At 41.1% G+C, this 16,713-nt stretch overlaps 2 protein-coding genes and 1 long non-coding RNA gene across 3 annotated transcripts in view; 2 read left to right on the plus strand and 1 right to left on the minus strand.

Moving 5' to 3' along the window:
* The window catches only part of DIDO1 (death inducer-obliterator 1), a 58,201-nt gene extending 55,727 nt beyond the window's left edge, over positions 1–2,474 (minus strand). The window contains exon 1 of the mRNA XM_085314168.1: positions 2,342–2,474. Within this exon, the coding sequence (XP_085170294.1) occupies positions 2,342–2,464 (123 nt within the window). The 5' untranslated portion in view covers positions 2,465–2,474. The remainder of the gene's footprint in view (positions 1–2,341) is intronic.
* Positions 2,444–3,130, plus strand: LOC146590821 (uncharacterized). The gene is made up of 2 exons (XR_014896950.1): positions 2,444–2,842; positions 2,933–3,130. It is a non-coding gene; the product is annotated as an uncharacterized LOC146590821 (long non-coding RNA).
* A 4,919-nt stretch (positions 3,131–8,049) lies between these two features.
* GID8 (GID complex subunit 8 homolog) lies at positions 8,050–14,724 on the plus strand. The gene is made up of 5 exons (XM_085314171.1): positions 8,050–8,145; positions 9,346–9,475; positions 10,677–10,873; positions 11,370–11,567; positions 11,887–14,724. Exons 2-5 carry the CDS (start codon positions 9,358–9,360, stop codon positions 12,058–12,060), a joined length of 687 nt encoding a protein of 228 aa, XP_085170297.1. The 5' UTR covers positions 8,050–8,145; positions 9,346–9,357; the 3' UTR covers positions 12,061–14,724.
* Positions 14,725–16,713: the final 1,989 nt, after the last annotated feature.

Raw genomic sequence — 16,713 nt, forward strand, 5'->3', positions numbered from 1 at the left:
AGTATCTACTGATGAATCCACCAGAAAAAATGTATTCAATTTTATTTACTACCTTGGACTCATATAGTTCTAATAGCATTGTTTCCGGGAGTTCCAGAGTTTTTTTTTTTTTTTTTTTTTTTAAACATAAAAGACAACATCTCCTCTTAGTTATATCAAAAGCATCATTTGAAGCATTGTGTGCACTGTATGTATTCTATCTGAATATTTTTAAATCTGTAAATATTTTATGGTGTACATGAAATTGCACAACAAGATGATTATCTACACACCAACAGAAATTAACTAGAATCTCCCCTTTTTTGTTTAAAAAAGTGGGGTAGATCTCTAGAGGAAAAAAAAAATTAAGCTCTAGTCTTCAAATCAACAATTATTCCATTTGCAAATCAGTGGAGTCATGCAGTCTCAAAGTAGAGACTCAAAGTGAAGACTATTATGATCCTTTATTCTTCTACCAAAATGCATTTTAGAAGCTTTGTGTGCAATATGTTTCTGGAACTGTCAAGGAAAAGAAAAGGAAAAAAAAAAAAAAAAAAAAAAAAAAAACCATACCGCTTAACTCTGAAAAGCTATTTTCAGCACACTTCTATATTTATTCCTATAGAAAGCTCCAAATGTCAAAGAATGGTAATGAGCAGCTGGCATACACAGAAGTGGAGCATGACCCAAAATATCTATTACAATTAACACGGTATATGCTACACTTCTACATTAACTAAGCATTATCTGTTTTCACTGACCAGCAATTCAATTGTTCAAAAGAGCTAGTAAGTTTGTTTCTAAAAATATCAACATGAGAGGGTTAGAGTTAAACCAGATCAAATTATCACTGATAAGAAAACTGTATATAAAACAGAAAAACAAAAAGAGGCCAATAGTGAAAGAGTTCTCAAAATGGGAAGCAATATATAGCTGAAGATCAGCTATCAAAGAATTTGCTTAAATAGAGCTCTTTTGAATACTTAATAAACATAGCTATTTCTGCAAAATATCTAAAAGAGATTAGCCAGCAAAAATACAAAACAGGAAAATTAGGAATCATGTATTTACATCCCTTTAAGTTATTTAAAAGGAGTAAGCAATTTTGCCTCCCTGAAGTTCCTAAAAAAAGGAAAACATGAAACATCCAAGAAAAACAGCATGTGGCACTGTTTTAGGCTACAGAACATAAAAAGACCATGAAAATAATAAATATATATTAACTTTGTAATACATTAAAATGATTTTATGTGTCTTTCCAAATTAAAAATGACAAACCATATTATATTATAGGATTTTCTTCAACTGTCACTGAAATACAGCTATCATTTGAAGATATAAACTGAAAACTACTTGAACTGTCGGAAAGAGAATTTGGTCAACATAAAAGAATAGCTTTTACAAGCAAGTAAGCAGCAAATAGGTTTATCATCATCTCCACGAGACAGCATTTAAGTACATTAACACAGGGCAGGGGGGCAGAGAATAAAGTTATTGACTGGGAAAGTATTGAATATTTAAAGCCAGCGAACAAATAGCATTATCTGGAGTTTTGAGCCTTTGTCCTTTCCCTGTACAAGAAAATCACCAGAACAGGATGAAATTCACCTTTTCTTGAGTAACTCACCAATAGGGAGAACACTTCCTCAACCCAGAAAAGATACAAAGGAATTTCAGCTCAGGTAAGTTTTGGTCCCCCCCCCCCGCTGAAGACCCCAGCCGCAGCAGGAGTTTCGGGCTGGGTTCCCGGTGTCCCTGCGGAAGAGAGCACCGCCCCAGCGCCCAGACCCCCGCCCCTCACGGCCCCGGCGGAGGAGCCCTCATCCAGCACTGGCACACGGCGGAGAAACTGAGCGAGAAAGACGGGGAAGTCGATCGTGACGTCACGGCGAAGTGTGTCGGCGTCAGCTTGGTTATGACGTCGATCACCTCAGCGCTTAACCGTCATCTCCTTTCCTCCAAGATGGAGGAACCCGCCTTCTAGCCCGCTCCGCCCGGGGAGGGCGTCCTCTCCGCTCCGGCCCAACCACGTTATGAGCTTACGGGGCGGCGGCTTTTAGCTTCCTTCGGGGCCCCCGCACTGAGTCGCCGACCTCCTCTGGAACTGGGCCAGGCCTCCGACGTGCCCGCGCCCCTGGAGCCGCACCGACGGTGCCCTGGAAACAGGCCGCGCCACCCCCGCGGCCCTCCGGCCGCCCCGACCCGCACCGCCCGCCCGCCCGCCTCCATTTTCTAGTCGAGCCCGAGGCGTCCAGGCCGGAGCAAGCGGCCGCCCCTTCTCCGCGACCCCTCCGCCGCAGCGGCGACCCCGCTCCCTTTCTCCTCCCGTCTCGGTGCTTCTCCAGTGGCCTCCCTCACTCACCGCGGGGAGGGGGGGAAGGGAAATCTCGCCGCCGCCGAGGGGTCTCAGCCGAGTCGAGCCGCCATTTCCTCCTCGCAGCCGCTCCAGAACCCTGGGCGGGGGTTGCTCCTCCCCCGCTACCATAGAGACCGACATGGCGGCCGGCCGCTGCCTAGAGCGCCCGCCGGCCGGCGCACGGCTCTCGCGCTTTGCGCACGGCTCCTCGGAGGACTCGGCGGGCCCGGACTCCGCCCCGTGGCCCAGCAGGGCGGGCGTGGCGCTGCCTTGGCGGGCAGCGCGGGGCGACTGGAGGCGCTGCCCGTCTCGCTCCCTTCCCGGAGAAGCACGCCGGCCCCCGCCGACCCTATGGCGCAGGGAGCTTCCCTTGAGCTACAGGCAGCCGCCCCGCACCGTCCTCGGTGGCTGAGGGGAAGCCGGGCCCCGCTACGGCTGGGCTCCGTGGTACCAACAGCACCTGCTGTGTTTCTCGTTGTTACCTCACGATCTTACCTCATGGAGACGGCACGCTTTTATTCACCACTCGGGGACTAGGCAAAACAGCCCTGCAGCTGTGCTAAATACCATTTTGCTCACAGTGACTTAATCTCGCAGGGCAAACGCTGCTTTCTGACAGGATTATTATGGCCGAGGAGCTCCTGCACTGACCCAAGAGCGGTCTGCTGCCCGCAGCCCAACTGCTCCCTCAGCCACGCTCCCCAGCTGGGATGCTCTCATTCTGTTCCCAATTTATTATTTTTCCTAGTCCATCTGTTTTTGAAAAATCAAGCAGTAAATGTTGCAGTAATGATTTCCCCTGTGTCCTTACTAATTTCTGTGGGAGAAGTGTTCACTGGATTAGCTCATCCACCACGCAGAGGCTTCCCCATAAACTCCATCTCAGAGAGGTTCAGCTCTTCAGAAACTTTCCCATAGCCAAACCCTGCTATAAAAATGGGCGGCTACCTCCAGTTTTCACATTTTGTTCCTCCTGTCAGTGTTTTGTATTTGTCATGAGAAACACCTATAGCTCAAGATCACTGAGGGGGTTACAAAAATTTCAGGATGACCTATGAAGCCATGCAAAAACTTGTGACATGAATATTTGTAGAGCCTTCTAGTCAGAGATGGAAGTATAACGTTCGGTTCTTTGACCCTGATCCTACACATTTTTCGTCATGGGCTGATCCAACTGAAATTAATTTACTCCAGATAGGTGCAAGTGTTTAGTAGAGATGGTTTAAGGACTAAGAGAAAAAAGAGGTACTAAAAAAGTAATAATAATACTTAGTATTCTATAGAATGATTCAATTAAGTTTTACAGAAATCTACACTCCAGAACACAAATATATATAAGACTTCTGATGGTAAAGGTTCAGGACAATGTCAGAAAAGCTATTATCAGCCTTCTTTGTGGAACAGTAGTCAGCCTTTCTCAACCTGTAAAACTATGCAGTTTTAATACTTACTTCACATTGGAATGCCAAGAAGTAAAAACATTGAGATCCCTGTGCAAAAGTACAAGATAGCATTATTAAGGGCAAGCAGTAGTTGTTCAAGTGTTCTTTGACTACAGCACGACAATAAATGAAAGGCACAGGGAGGGGAAATATCTTATGCTCTGGTAGATCAAGCTTCACTGTGATGTATGCCCTAGGAAAAGCTAACAGTATGTTAACGCAGGGATTTCGCATCTAGGGAATGCGCAAAACAAGAAATTGCGTGCCAGCAGAGTGAATAGGGGATGCCCGCAATTCTACTAATGAAGAAGGTATTCAATACCTCATGGTCATTTGGTAAGAGGTTTACACCTTAATGTAATACCGATCCAGTTTGCACAACCAGTGAATACTAGCCTACATCTTTGTGTTAAAGATTAACTTGTTTTCAATAATCCCAACTCAGTGTGTCTACCTTCCCTTATTAAATACTTACATCACCTTCAGTTAAGTAGTCTCTTCAGTATCTCTGCCTCATGCCTTTCCCTGCCTCTCTCCTTTTCTAAATTAGAGCCTTATTTCCCTTAATTTGAAAATTTACTCTTGGGTTACTGATCTGAATTTCCTTTTTGCTGGCAGTGTACAGAAGCCACACGTTCCTTGGTGAGCTGTATCATGTGATTATTGATTCAGTTTGGGCCCCCTTTTGTATAGTGTGATGATAGTTTATAATTGCTTTGAACTCAAAACACTGCTGGGAAATCCTAGCAGAAAGATTAATGACTATCCATCAGCTTCTAAAACAGTCTAATAAGCATCTTACCTAGCTCTCCTTAAGTCCTGGAGAGGCTTAGGCTTCACGCATACAAGGCCCTCAACACTACTCTCCTTAAAACTTTTCTCAATTGCTTTCAAAAATCTTTCCCACTATTAGGCAGCCGGTGCACTGAGACTTTGTTCTTCAGCTGATGCTTTTTTATTTTATTTTTTTAATTTGGGTAGCTGCAAAATGGCCTTACTTATGTTTGTAGTATATCACACAAGGGGACCGTGCTCTATAGGCACTACCATAAAACTCTGATTTGTAATACATTCTAAGACATTGTCTTTCTGTTGCAAAGAGAGGGTGTCCCCTGATCTGGGTTCAGATTACTAGAAAATACAAAGGGATGTCAGCTACACTCTTTCACTTACCTTTCTCTTCACCAAGGTTTTCAAATGTTTGGAGACGTAGAGCCCTGAAAGGTGATACTTTAAGTTCAGCTCCTTTTCTCAGTTCTTCTCACCGAACGTTCTGGGAAGCCAATTTTAGCAGCCAGGTGAAAGCTAGAGACAGAACTAGCCCATGAAAAGAGTAGAGATGAAAGCAAATGAACAAGTTCTCTCCCCTCCTCTATCTGTCTTTTAAACAGATATTGATTGTTTTGAGTCAAAATAAATTAATTTTTGTCAGCTGTGCTCAGGCTTTTACCTTTTCTGTGTATAAAGGCCTCTCCACCTCCACAGTCCAAAACACGAGTCAAAACCAGATGCTCCAAAGCTGCTGATTCATCTTTTTTTTGTAAGCACTAGGCAAACACAAAAGTGCTTTATCCTCAGGATAATTATATTCACATAAGGAAAGCATTCCCCTTCCCTGTCAGGAGACAGAAGCTGGCAGGGATTTATTCCCCCCCATACACACACACACTGCTAGGTAAGCTTTTCCCCTGAAAATGTAATCTTTCACAGGGATTTTAATAACTTCAAGGATTAGAGAATTTGATTTTATTGGACTCCACTCAGCTTTAAATACCAGCTACCAAAATACTTTTGAATAAAGCCAAGTGTATCAGAGCAGAATCCAAGTAAGAATTCTATAAATTGCACTGAATTACTTCAGCAGATATACAAGTTTCTTTTATTCTCAATTTTACAGTCTTCACAAAGTCTAAGTTCTCATGTTATTACTACTCTTATTATGGTAAGATTATTGTAGGACAGTGGCATACCAAAGACACAGGCCAGTTTTGGAAGAGCAAAATACTTTCGCTTCTATGCGTTCTAATCCAAATTTCAAGCCACGGATGCATCCAAAAGTTTTTACTGAGTAATAAAACAAAGTTTTGGTTCTAAGTTTGGGGAAAATCCTAATAGAAGTTAGGATTTACTACTAAGAACATGTGGAATGATGCAAAATGCATTTGCCCTGAAATACAATACATTTTGGTATTCTCAAATCCTTCAGTATTCCAGGCCACAAAGCACATGGAACACGTGTCTCTCTAAACATATACATCACTAAAGACAACAAGCAAGTATTATATATGAGATGGCTAAATATTTACTCAGTAGGATACAAGTTAAAAGAAATGGAACACAGAAGGTGACTAAACAGACTTTTATCAGGAGAAAGTTAGTACAAAATATTTACCATTTATCACTCACAATACTGCTGAACCCCTCAAGCATGCAGAATTTTCATCGTTATGGAAGATGGGTCTATATCAAGATAAAGTAATTACAGTTTTATGAATTATATATACACTTAGGATCTTACCACATTGGGTTAATGCTACCATCAAAAACCTGTTACTAGGAGCAATACTATTTAATATTATTTAACCACATGAAACAATTCTTGCATCAGAAAAGCACTTTGTTTTCAGCCTCAGTAAGAAAGCACTTCATTAGCAACTTTCAAAATGTTTTTCTTGCAAAGTGATTATAAAACTTCTTCTTCCAAATGCAGCTCAGTCTCTTAAGAAATGGGAAAAATAGTATTTTTCATGAGAAGCAAAACCACAAACCAGGATCTGGTTTTAGCCCCTTTCACCTTTTCTTCAGCCCAGAGAACATTACAAGGATAAGTAGAAACTTTTCTACTGCAGTTGTTTGAACATCACAACCTGTAAGAAAAGGTTATCAGCAATGCAAAATCACACATGCTGCCAAACAGCAGGTCACAAATATTTAGTTTGCTTATTCAGTGTATTGTCCACTTACTAGAAAGCAATTACATCCAGCCTCTGCTCTTTACCTGTAAACAGCAAATGTGGTATGAATTACACTCTGGTGTCTCCTCTCTGCTCGGGGTGTGGTTCCCTATGTAGCAAACTCAGGAAACCTTCCTAGAGAGGGGCATCAGCCTCCTCGCTCCCTCTTTATGGCAGGCTCCTGAGAGAAACCCCACCTTTCAGGGAGGAGCTGATAAAACCAGTCAGGGCATCAAAAAGAAAACAGAGACTTACAGGCCTACTGGTTCAGAAATACAAGTAAGAGAAAAGTTGTTTGCCCAAGAGTCAAATCCACTGAGAAGGGCTTTTTGATTAAAGCCTGAAGAAAACCTGCTACTTTGTTGCATGTTTAACAGCACCTGATGCCATGTATGACTGTTTTTTTGTGTGTGCAAAATGCTGTATTGTTGATGAGCATAGAGGTTTGTTTGGAGAAGGAAGTTAAAATAATGTGTTACTGATTAGAGATTCTCAGTTTCAGTAGGGACACAATTTTAATGAAACTGAATTTTGCTTATGCCACGATTACAAGAAGAAAAAAAAAAGTGGAAAAATAAGTAATTGCCTCCTTATTCTCACTCTGTACTGCTGAAATTATATTTTCCCGAGGACTACCATTTCCACAGTTCCACACACAAAAACACATCCCTGAAGCCCTGCTTTCTCTGCAAATATACAAACTGAGGTGGGTTTTGTTCTTTTTTTTTCCTACATGGTGCTTTCATTTACAAACCCTATTGGATTTAGCTGCACCGAATGGAGTTTATCACTTATTTTTGGCTGCCAGTGCCAATTTCGACAGCGACCATGAAGCGGAGCCCGCCAGCACACCAACATCAACGGGAACTGCTGGAATCCTACACGAGCGTACACAGTCATAACCTATAGGAGCCAAGGAGGAGACTCATTTCCCCTCGCGCGGCCCCGGAGGATCGGCAGCGCCGACTCTGCAGGCAGTAACTCGAGGCTGAACGCCGAGCCCACGCCAACCACGGCCCCCAACCCGCGGGGAAGCTCCAGGCGGCCGCAGCCTCGCCCCAGCGCCTCAGGCGCAGCGCTGGGCCGCGCAGCCGCCTCCCGAGCACCTAGGCCGCCCCCACTCTATGGTCACCCTGGCCGGGCCTCCCTCAACTCTATGGTGCTGGCGAGCCCCTTCTCGCAGCCCAACGCTTCGTCTCTATAGCATCGCCTCCCCGCTCAGCGCGAGCGTACATACGGGGACAGGCGTACACTCTATCGCATGCCCCAACTCTGTGGTTGCGTTTTCTCGTGGCTCTCTGGGCGCTGATTGGCCAAGCGGGCAGTTCTCGCGAGACCCGCGAGCCAGCGGCCTGGCCGAGGCGGCGGAGCGGGCCCAGGTTCGTGCGTCGGAGGCGGCAGCACGGCGCGCTCGGTAAGATGGCGGCGTCCGCCCCCTCCCTGCCCTGGGTCACGGGGGCCTGGCGCGCCCTTCCCCTGGCGCGGCCGGTCGGGCCTCAGCCGGCCGCTGCGGGCGGGGGGAAGGCGCTGGGCCTGCGGCGAGCGCGGCCGGGCGCGCTGCGGGGGCCCTGGCCTTGGCGAGGGCTGGGTCGGGGGGCAGCTGCGCGGCGGGGCCGCAGCGCTGCGCGGCGGCGCCAGGTTGGGGCCCGGCGGGCGGAGGCCGGAGCCTGTCCCCGCCGCCGCTTGTCTCCCCCCCGCCACCCGCCTGGGAGCGGCGTGAATGAGGGGCCGCGACCGGTCGGCCCTTCAGCCGGCGTCGGGCTGGTCGCGGCTCCCGCCGCCCAGCTGTCCCCGGTCGGTCGTGGCTCCGGCCGGCAGCGGCCCCGGCCGGCAGCGTAGGGGGAGACAAACCCGTAGGAAACAGGCTGACGATGGGAGCGCGCGCGGGTTCCTCCGAGAGGGGTGGCAGTACCTGTTGCTGCTGTTGTTACCTTTCCCCCCACCTTTTGCTGCCCCCGTGAGATGTAGGCAGGTGCCCTGAAGTGATTAAATGCTAGCTTAAATTTGAGCAAAGTGCTCTGCTTCCAAATCTGAAAAAAAGAAAAAAAAAAAAAAAAAAAAAAAAAAAGGCAGTAGTGTTTTAGAAGCATTGTCAAAAGTAGTTTTGCTGTCAACAGCTAAGCAAAGCTAGTGCAAGTCTTTCATTTGTGTATTGGATAACTTAATGCATATTGCTTTGTAGCTATGCAGTCAAAGGTCAAAACTTTAAAGTAGATGTTGTATACAAAAGCTTTGCTTCAGGGTTTTGTTAACAAATTTTCTGTGTTGCTGTCAAACTCTTTGATTTGTTTGCCTCACACTGTGCTGTATAACTCTTGTTTTATGGTTATTTGGATTGTGTTTAAGAGAAATATGAAAAGATGATGTTTGAATTTGTGTTTTGATGATTGATGAAAGCAGCTTTAGAGACTGTCCAAGTGTATGTGAAAGAGTGCAGAGGAACAAGGGAGATGAAAATATAAAATAATTATTTGGGATAAACAGGCACCTTTTGGATTGTTAGTTTAAAAGATTTCATAAAAAGATATAAAGGTGGTAGTTACACAGTGCTTATGCACGTTAAATTTCATTTTTCTGGAAATGTGTTAAATGAGATGCTTTTCTTTCCTTGTAGTAAGAGTCCAGGATGAGTTATGCAGAAAAACCTGATGAAATCACAAAAGATGAATGGATGGAAAAACTTAATAACTTGCACATTCAGAGAGCAGATATGAACCGCCTTATCATGAACTACCTTGTTACAGGTAATAACATGCAATAATGCTAGGAGACTCTTAAATGCATGTGATTTATTTTACCAAAGCAGACAGTTTTTGCTAGAATGTGGTACTAGATGGAATAAAAATAAGAGTGGTAAAGATTTCATAGTTGCTGGTGGCTTCTCTTAGCAACATACTTCAGCTCCTGTATTCTGTTAAATGGAAACAACTTAATTAACTTCAAGCGAGGATTTCATACAGCAGAAATGATACTTATTAATCCTAACTCTTCTGCTAAATGATGCAGGAAAGAGAGTATCTTTGAAACAGTGTTAACAAACATGACTTGCTTCCATATTTAGTCCTTCTTTGTGCCATTAAAACAGGATTCAAGATATATTACTGTTGTTAAATAGCACTCTCAAAGCTGAAAAGAACAATTGTCAGAAGCAAATTTTAACTGGCTAGAGAATTAAACTATGGAAGAGCACTATTGTTAAAATAGTCTGAGACCAAAAACATTTGCCTGTTTAGCATATAGCCTAACTTAATACTTAGAACGATCAAAAATACTCAGAAATGTGCCCTAGCAATTATGATGCATACCTTTCCAGTAGGTTATACTGGGGCGGAGGCATTTGTAGTTGATCTACACCCCTGTTTACACTGCTGTGTAGCTGGAGCCTCTAGGGTGAAGGAAGAGCATCTCAGTGGGATAGTTAAATATCATAGATCATTTGTGTGTGTATGAAAGCAGGATTTAGGATTTAGAATAGCTCCTGTAACTTTTTTCCAAATAATATGGTGTTAATATGGGAAACAATCCATTTTATTTTTCTGTTTGTTCTCAATAAAACTGTTCAGTCTGTGTAAACAGAATTGAGAGGTAGGGTATAGGGAGAAGGCAAAATACCCAAATTTTGAAAATGATAACATTTTGGAATAACCATGCTGCTCATTTTAAGTGTAAAACAAGTCTTATATTGAAGAGATGTTGGCCTATAACTTGCGTGCTTCCATAGAGAATGAGGATAGTTGAATTTAGAATGAACTAAGCATTATTAGATGCCTATTAGAATTAATAGATACTCTTTTAAATAGATAAGAACTTTTCCAGAAGTTCAGAATTAATCGTTTCACCACAAAAAAACACAAGTAATACACCAGTCTTTTCATTTAAGTTGTCTTTTTTTTTTTTAAGGTGCTTCATAAAATAGATTTTACAGGTAAAATTTTTCTATTTCAGAGGGCTTTAAAGAGGCGGCAGAGAAATTTCGAATGGAGTCTGGCATTGAACCCAGTGTTGATCTGGAGACCCTGGATGAAAGAATAAAAATTCGAGAAATGATACTGAAAGGACAGATTCAAGAAGCCATTGCATTGATAAACAGCCTCCATCCAGAATTGTTAGATACAAACAGATATCTTTATTTTCATTTGCAGGTACGGACAAGTGGCAAATTTTATCTTTACTTTAAGGGTTGCTGAGAGACTGGAAAATGAACTAGGGTTGGTTTTAGGGTTTCTGACTGAATATGCCTGCAATTTCAAGTGTTCTTGATATCATTTTGTAGCAAGGAGAAACTGTGGCATGCCATGCGGTAACTATCATATACGATTAGTAACATGAAAACGTCTAACAACAACAGTCCTCTCTGATTTAGCAACTTCCAAATTACTGTTATTTTAGATTGCTAGTAGTTCTGGTAGTAACACATCTTTCAAAACCTGTTCTTCAATAGTGTCAACCTTTTCAATAGATTTTGTAGACAAGTCTGCTGCTCTTTGTCTCATACACTTAGAAGAAGTGACCTCAAACTGTCAAATTATGGACTAGTGTTTGTCTCAAATTACATACTGATGACTGGCAGTTACAGTCTTGAAATACTGAAGATTGGCTTATTAGTTTAGCTAATATTGCTGTATTTCTCATATGTAGCAGCAGCATTTGATTGAACTGATTCGGCAGCGTGAGACAGAAGCAGCTCTGGAATTTGCTCAGACCCAATTAGCAGAACAAGGAGAGGAGAGCAGAGAATGCCTGACAGAAATGGAGCGTACGCTGGCTTTGCTAGCCTTTGATAATCCTGAAGAATCGCCATTTGGAGACTTGCTTAACATGATGCAACGACAGAAGGTAGTACGTTCTCAAAAGAAATTTTTTGTCTTCTATTCATACGTGATGCCTAAATATTTTTAGGACTATTTAGAAACATGTATACAGTGGTATGCAAAAGAACAAATATTTCTGAAGTGAAATTCAAAAAAAATGGTGCTACTGTAATCAACTGCTTGGCACTCTTCTGTGTTTTCTCCAGCTTTGTAGTGTATGGAGCCTTTTCCTGACCATATTCTGAGGAATCAACAATCTCTGTGTGACATTATCAATGTTTGTGTGACATTACTGGTGTTAATCATAGGAAAACTACTACTAAACTCCAGTGTTTCTTTCCTAGGTATGGAGTGAGGTTAACCAAGCTGTCCTAGACTATGAAAATCGTGAATCAACACCCAAGTTGGCAAAATTACTGAAGCTACTACTGTGGGCTCAGAATGAGCTGGATCAGAAGAAAGTGAAATATCCCAAAATGACAGACCTCAGCAAGGGGACAATTGAAGAACCCAAGTAAAATGTGTGCAGATGGACATCAAATAATCTTAGTACTGCACAGTATACATTTATATCAGTCTGTGACTGAAATATTTTTACTACAGTACAGCACTCAATTCAGATTTTTCAATGAACATCTAATTTGAAGGGAGAAAAGTCCCTTTTAAATGCTGCAAAAACTGCATTGAAAGGCGCTGTATCTCTTTGAAAGTCTGACTTAGGCTATGCACTATAATACATTTTTAAAAAACAATTAAACAGGAAAGGAAAAATAGCATTTTTAAAAATACAGAACTCAAGGTTTCTAATTGGCTACTGATGCCTAGTTTAGTGGCCAGTGAGTTAATATGGAGTTATATTGGCAACTACTCAGTTAAGTTTAACTGTCTCCTGTTTGAAATGTGTATATAGAACAGTGAATATTTTCTACCTTTAAGTTATAGCCAGATATACATTCCCCTTAAAAGTAACTGGTCAAGTTTTCATCTATAACTTTGCAGTATGGTCAACCTTTTGCCTTGGAAATAGTGTAAAAACTTGTAAATCATAATTTAAGGACTTTTTTTTTCCTTATTTCTGACTTTTGGTGCTTTATATGGTGAGAGCTATGTTTGTAATGGATCAGTGACCCATCTTTTTTCACAAGAAGTATTGCTGGAAATAAATTTTCTCTTAGTTTTCGTGAATGACCAAAATGGCCCCCAGAGGCAGGTAAAGGTTTTTGGTAAAAGGGGCTTTCCCCCTACATGAAACTTGCAGCTGTAGTAACCTGCAGGAATTACTGCAGTGTCTAAAGCTTTGAAGACCACTGGGTTTTTGTAAGCTGAAAAGATGTACTTGTGTTAGGAAGTGAAGTAGGGGGAAGCTGTGCTCGCTGAAGCCTCTGATCCATCATCTTGTGCAGGATCTGCCTTTATGCTTGCTGAATAAGAGTTGTAGTTTTAGGGCTACTTAGGGCTATTTTTATGCCTTGAGCTGAGCTGTTTTTAAAAACTGAAATTTTCATTTTCCCAATTCTTCCATACCTTTCTGAAGAGATGCAGTTCATCTTCACCCTTACTTTGTTTACTGACTGTCTTCACTCCAATTAGGATTATAGTTTTCATGTTTTACATGTGAAGTCCAGACTTTCAAGTCAACAGTTGTAATCTTCTGGGTATGGGATGTTCTGGTTGACTCTAATTTTGCAGCACTGTATACTGGTGTATCCAGTAGTAATAAGTACTAATCTTGCCAAATCAATTTCTAGATTTTTAAGCCCATATATCGAGTTACTACAGACTTGCTGAACAAAGAGCAGTCTGATGGATAAAATAGTTTAACATCACGATACACTGGCATTGTCATACCAGTCCCATACTGTACATAATCTAGTCTTGTATGGTAGGTATTACCCTGTAGAATGAAATTTAGTTTTCACTTAATTTTACTGGAATACTTACGCATTAAACTGTATAAAGCTTTGCAGATACACCTGACTTATGGAAACTAACAAAACCTGTTACTGATTGCATTACTGTGAACACTGTTTACTTGTGTAGCTATTTTTTGTGGAGGAGGGAAACCATTGTTTGTTAAGCAGCTATTAGAGATGCAGAGCACCAAGGTTAAGCTAGATGATGGATATAACAAAATGATTTTTGATTTGTTCCCATTTATTACTGATGGGTTTTGTTCTACATTTGAGGCTTTTGTGGTAGGCAGGTCTTAAAGTTCATATATAACAAACAAGCTATCAGTTCCCCCCATCTACAGCAGTGGTCTGGCTTTACTTCATCCAGACTGGTTATTCTGACACCAAACTGTTAACTGCTTTTTTTCTTTCTTTCTTTTTCCTTTTTTTTTTTTTCCCTCCAGTCGGTTGCTGTCTAAGAACCATGTATAACTTTTAGTTTGTGATAAACTGTATGGTTAATGTAACTTTGTTTAATAACAAACTACAGAAACAAAACTGGAATAGCTCTAATTTCTTCATGTATAACGGATCAGCTTTTCCTCTGTTCTAACGTTTGTGTGCTAAACCTCATCTAAAGCTTCTCCTGGATGAAGTGGAAAGTGGTGCATTTTTGTGGCATGACTAGCATTTTTCTCCATGAGAAATGCAGTATTACAGTCCTGGTTGAGAAGTTCACTGTACTTCTAGAATGCTACATTAATTTCGTATAGTATTTGGGCAAAGATTGTGCATAGATTACTTGAATTTTCACTAGCTTGTTTTTTCCATTTAAAAATAAACATGTTTTTTAAGGGGTTTAATATAAAATGAGTATAGAACTATTTCACTTTGTTTTTATGAACATGCCACATTGATAAGCAGCTTTAATCTGTAAAGTTTTTGGTAACTGCAAGAAAATATTTGAAAGCTATGCATTTTAGAGAAAGCATAAAGGTAGTCATAATGGTACTTCTAAGGATCTTTATATTAGTGTATATAAAATAGTTTGCATATACAAATATAATATATAATCTGTTTGAAATATTCTTGAATGGTAGGGGCTGTGAAACATAATTTATGGAAATATTGTACACAGTAAACAGACCTCTGTCAGTACACGAATGAACTTTTGTCATATGCATGAGAAATGTCTTACTTGGTGACTACTAATGAATGGGATTTTGCTGACCCGTTTTTGTTAGATAACCACTTTAACAAATATTATTAAATGCCACTTTGATCAGTTTGCTTTAGTGTAAAAATACATATTTTGTTCCAATTAATCTAAAACAATATGAAAATTTTTATATGAAGATTTGTTTCAAACTCAGTGGTGGCAAACAAATCTGGTATAATTAAATACACTACACTCATTCCTCCCCCAACCTTTCCTTTGTTGAAAACAAATAAGGTTTTTATCATTAATGTTATGAACATGAAGAAGTTGGCTTGTAAAATATCCTGTCTAACATGCCTCTGCAAAAAGACTTTATATCAAGTGTGTTTTGATTAGGCTATAAATTTCAGTCCTTTTCCAAAACTTATCACCTATCTAATAACACTGTCTCCTGACTGTTGACTGTTTGGTTTTTTGAGTGTCAAATCTAAGCTGAACTATGGTTGCTTCTGTTGTACGATAGAGTCACTTATGAAGCGTAGGGAATAATGGGTGTCCATGAAGATGAGGTACTGGCAGTACTTTCTGAGAAATACTGACCAAACTGTTTAATTTTGTATAGCTGGAAAACCAGAGGTTGCTGCACAGAAATAACAGCAGAATTTTTAAGTAAAGCATTTCCTCTCAAGACTTTTGAAGAGGCAAACAGATACAGCTTGAAACCAGGTGAAGTAACTCTCTCTCTTTTAAGATGATTTTATTCAAACACTTTCAGCTCCTTCCAATCCACATTAACAGGAAAATTGAAATGGATGTGGAGAGCACTCATGTAGCATTAAAAATGCGTGAAGTTACCTGGAAAGAATTCTGTCTCCTTTCTACTCCTTGTAGGGAAGAGGGGAAGCCATTACATTTTTCTATGATGGTTTTATTGCTTTTAATTTGTAAGATTTATGCTTTGTATGCTTGAGTATAAGCTTAAAAGCATTACTTTAAAAATCCTTGACTAGTAGATGACTGTTGCTCAACTTACTTCACAGCACTTTCTGTCCAAGTTCATTATGAAGCTTATTAAATTGAATTGGAGCTTGATCCCTCTGTGTCTTATCTTCATGGGTAACTGGGCCTTCTACTGTCAACAGTAGCTGAAAGCATCCTTCAGATCCTTATCTCAAAAAATATAAAAGGATGCAGAATTTGCCCTAACTCTACCCTTAGACTATGCGAGTTGATGTGGGTTCAAAGCTGTGGTGTGGAATTCTATTTCATCTAGAAGCAATGTGACTGTTTAGTATATGTTCTTGCCACAATGTCCTTAATGAAAAGGAGCTAGCAGGGTCTATAGTTACATGATCAATGCTGTCACCAGCCCTGCTTGACAGCTCGTTGCTTTTACGTGCTCAGCTACACAGATAAAAAGCAAAGCTTATGAACAGGACCCTCGCAATGATTTGTAATTCTTGGTGGGTACATGGTGGTAGGACCTGTTTCTCTTCCTTTCCTCTGCCTTCAGGCTTTCATATGATGAAGTCAAGGATAAGGTTAGCTATACTACTGGTGACCTGCATGCTGATGTCTTTGGGCACTTCAGAACCAGAAAGCCCTTTGCTTTCCCTGTTGTGCTCCTTGTCTTAAACTGAGAATACAAGCGTATGCTGCTACCCTATACCTATCTCCTGGAGGAATTCCTACATAGGAGTCACTGTTCGTTTAAAAGCAATCTGCATTTCGTAAACTTCTCTGCTGATTTGCTGCCTTTTTTTTTTTTTTTTTTTCATATTTTTTTCTGCAGCAAGTTTACATTGTTTGAGACTAGAAGCTGCATGCGTTTTTCTTTGAAGTGTGGGGAAGTTGTACAGTGAGAGCCTCTTGCTATCTAGGAGCCATTTAAACACAACTGTACTGTCCCTTTAGAAGACAACAGTTGTCATCTTGGAGTGTGAGAGACTATTTCTTCCTCCACATCCCTTGAAAACACAGTATTTGTTCTCGATCAGTGCTTAACAAAATAGACAAATAATATAACCATTCTGATACTGTGGATAAATTTTAGTGATCCATAAATATTAACCCAATAAATAATCTGTTTGGTTTAATCTTTTGGCAGATTAAACTGAACA

The sequence above is a fragment of the Rhea americana genome, unplaced genomic scaffold (assembly GCF_003343005.1).
Source record: "Rhea americana isolate MKP2758 unplaced genomic scaffold, rheAme1 scaffold_4, whole genome shotgun sequence".
Taxonomy (NCBI): domain Eukaryota; kingdom Metazoa; phylum Chordata; class Aves; order Rheiformes; family Rheidae; genus Rhea; species Rhea americana.

What these genes read in the sequence shown, in the direction of transcription:
- GID8 (XM_085314171.1), top strand. Translation starts at nt 9,358, where the DNA reads ATGAGTTATGCAGAAAAACCTGATGAAATCACAAAAGATGAATGGATG. An exon ending in ATCTTTATTTTCATTTGCAG is followed by an intron (nt 10,874 to 11,369) that starts GTACGGACAAGT and finishes TCTCATATGTAG; the next exon opens with CAGCAGCATTTGATTGAACT. An exon ending in ACATGATGCAACGACAGAAG is followed by an intron (nt 11,568 to 11,886) that starts GTAGTACGTTCT and finishes TTTCTTTCCTAG; the next exon opens with GTATGGAGTGAGGTTAACCA.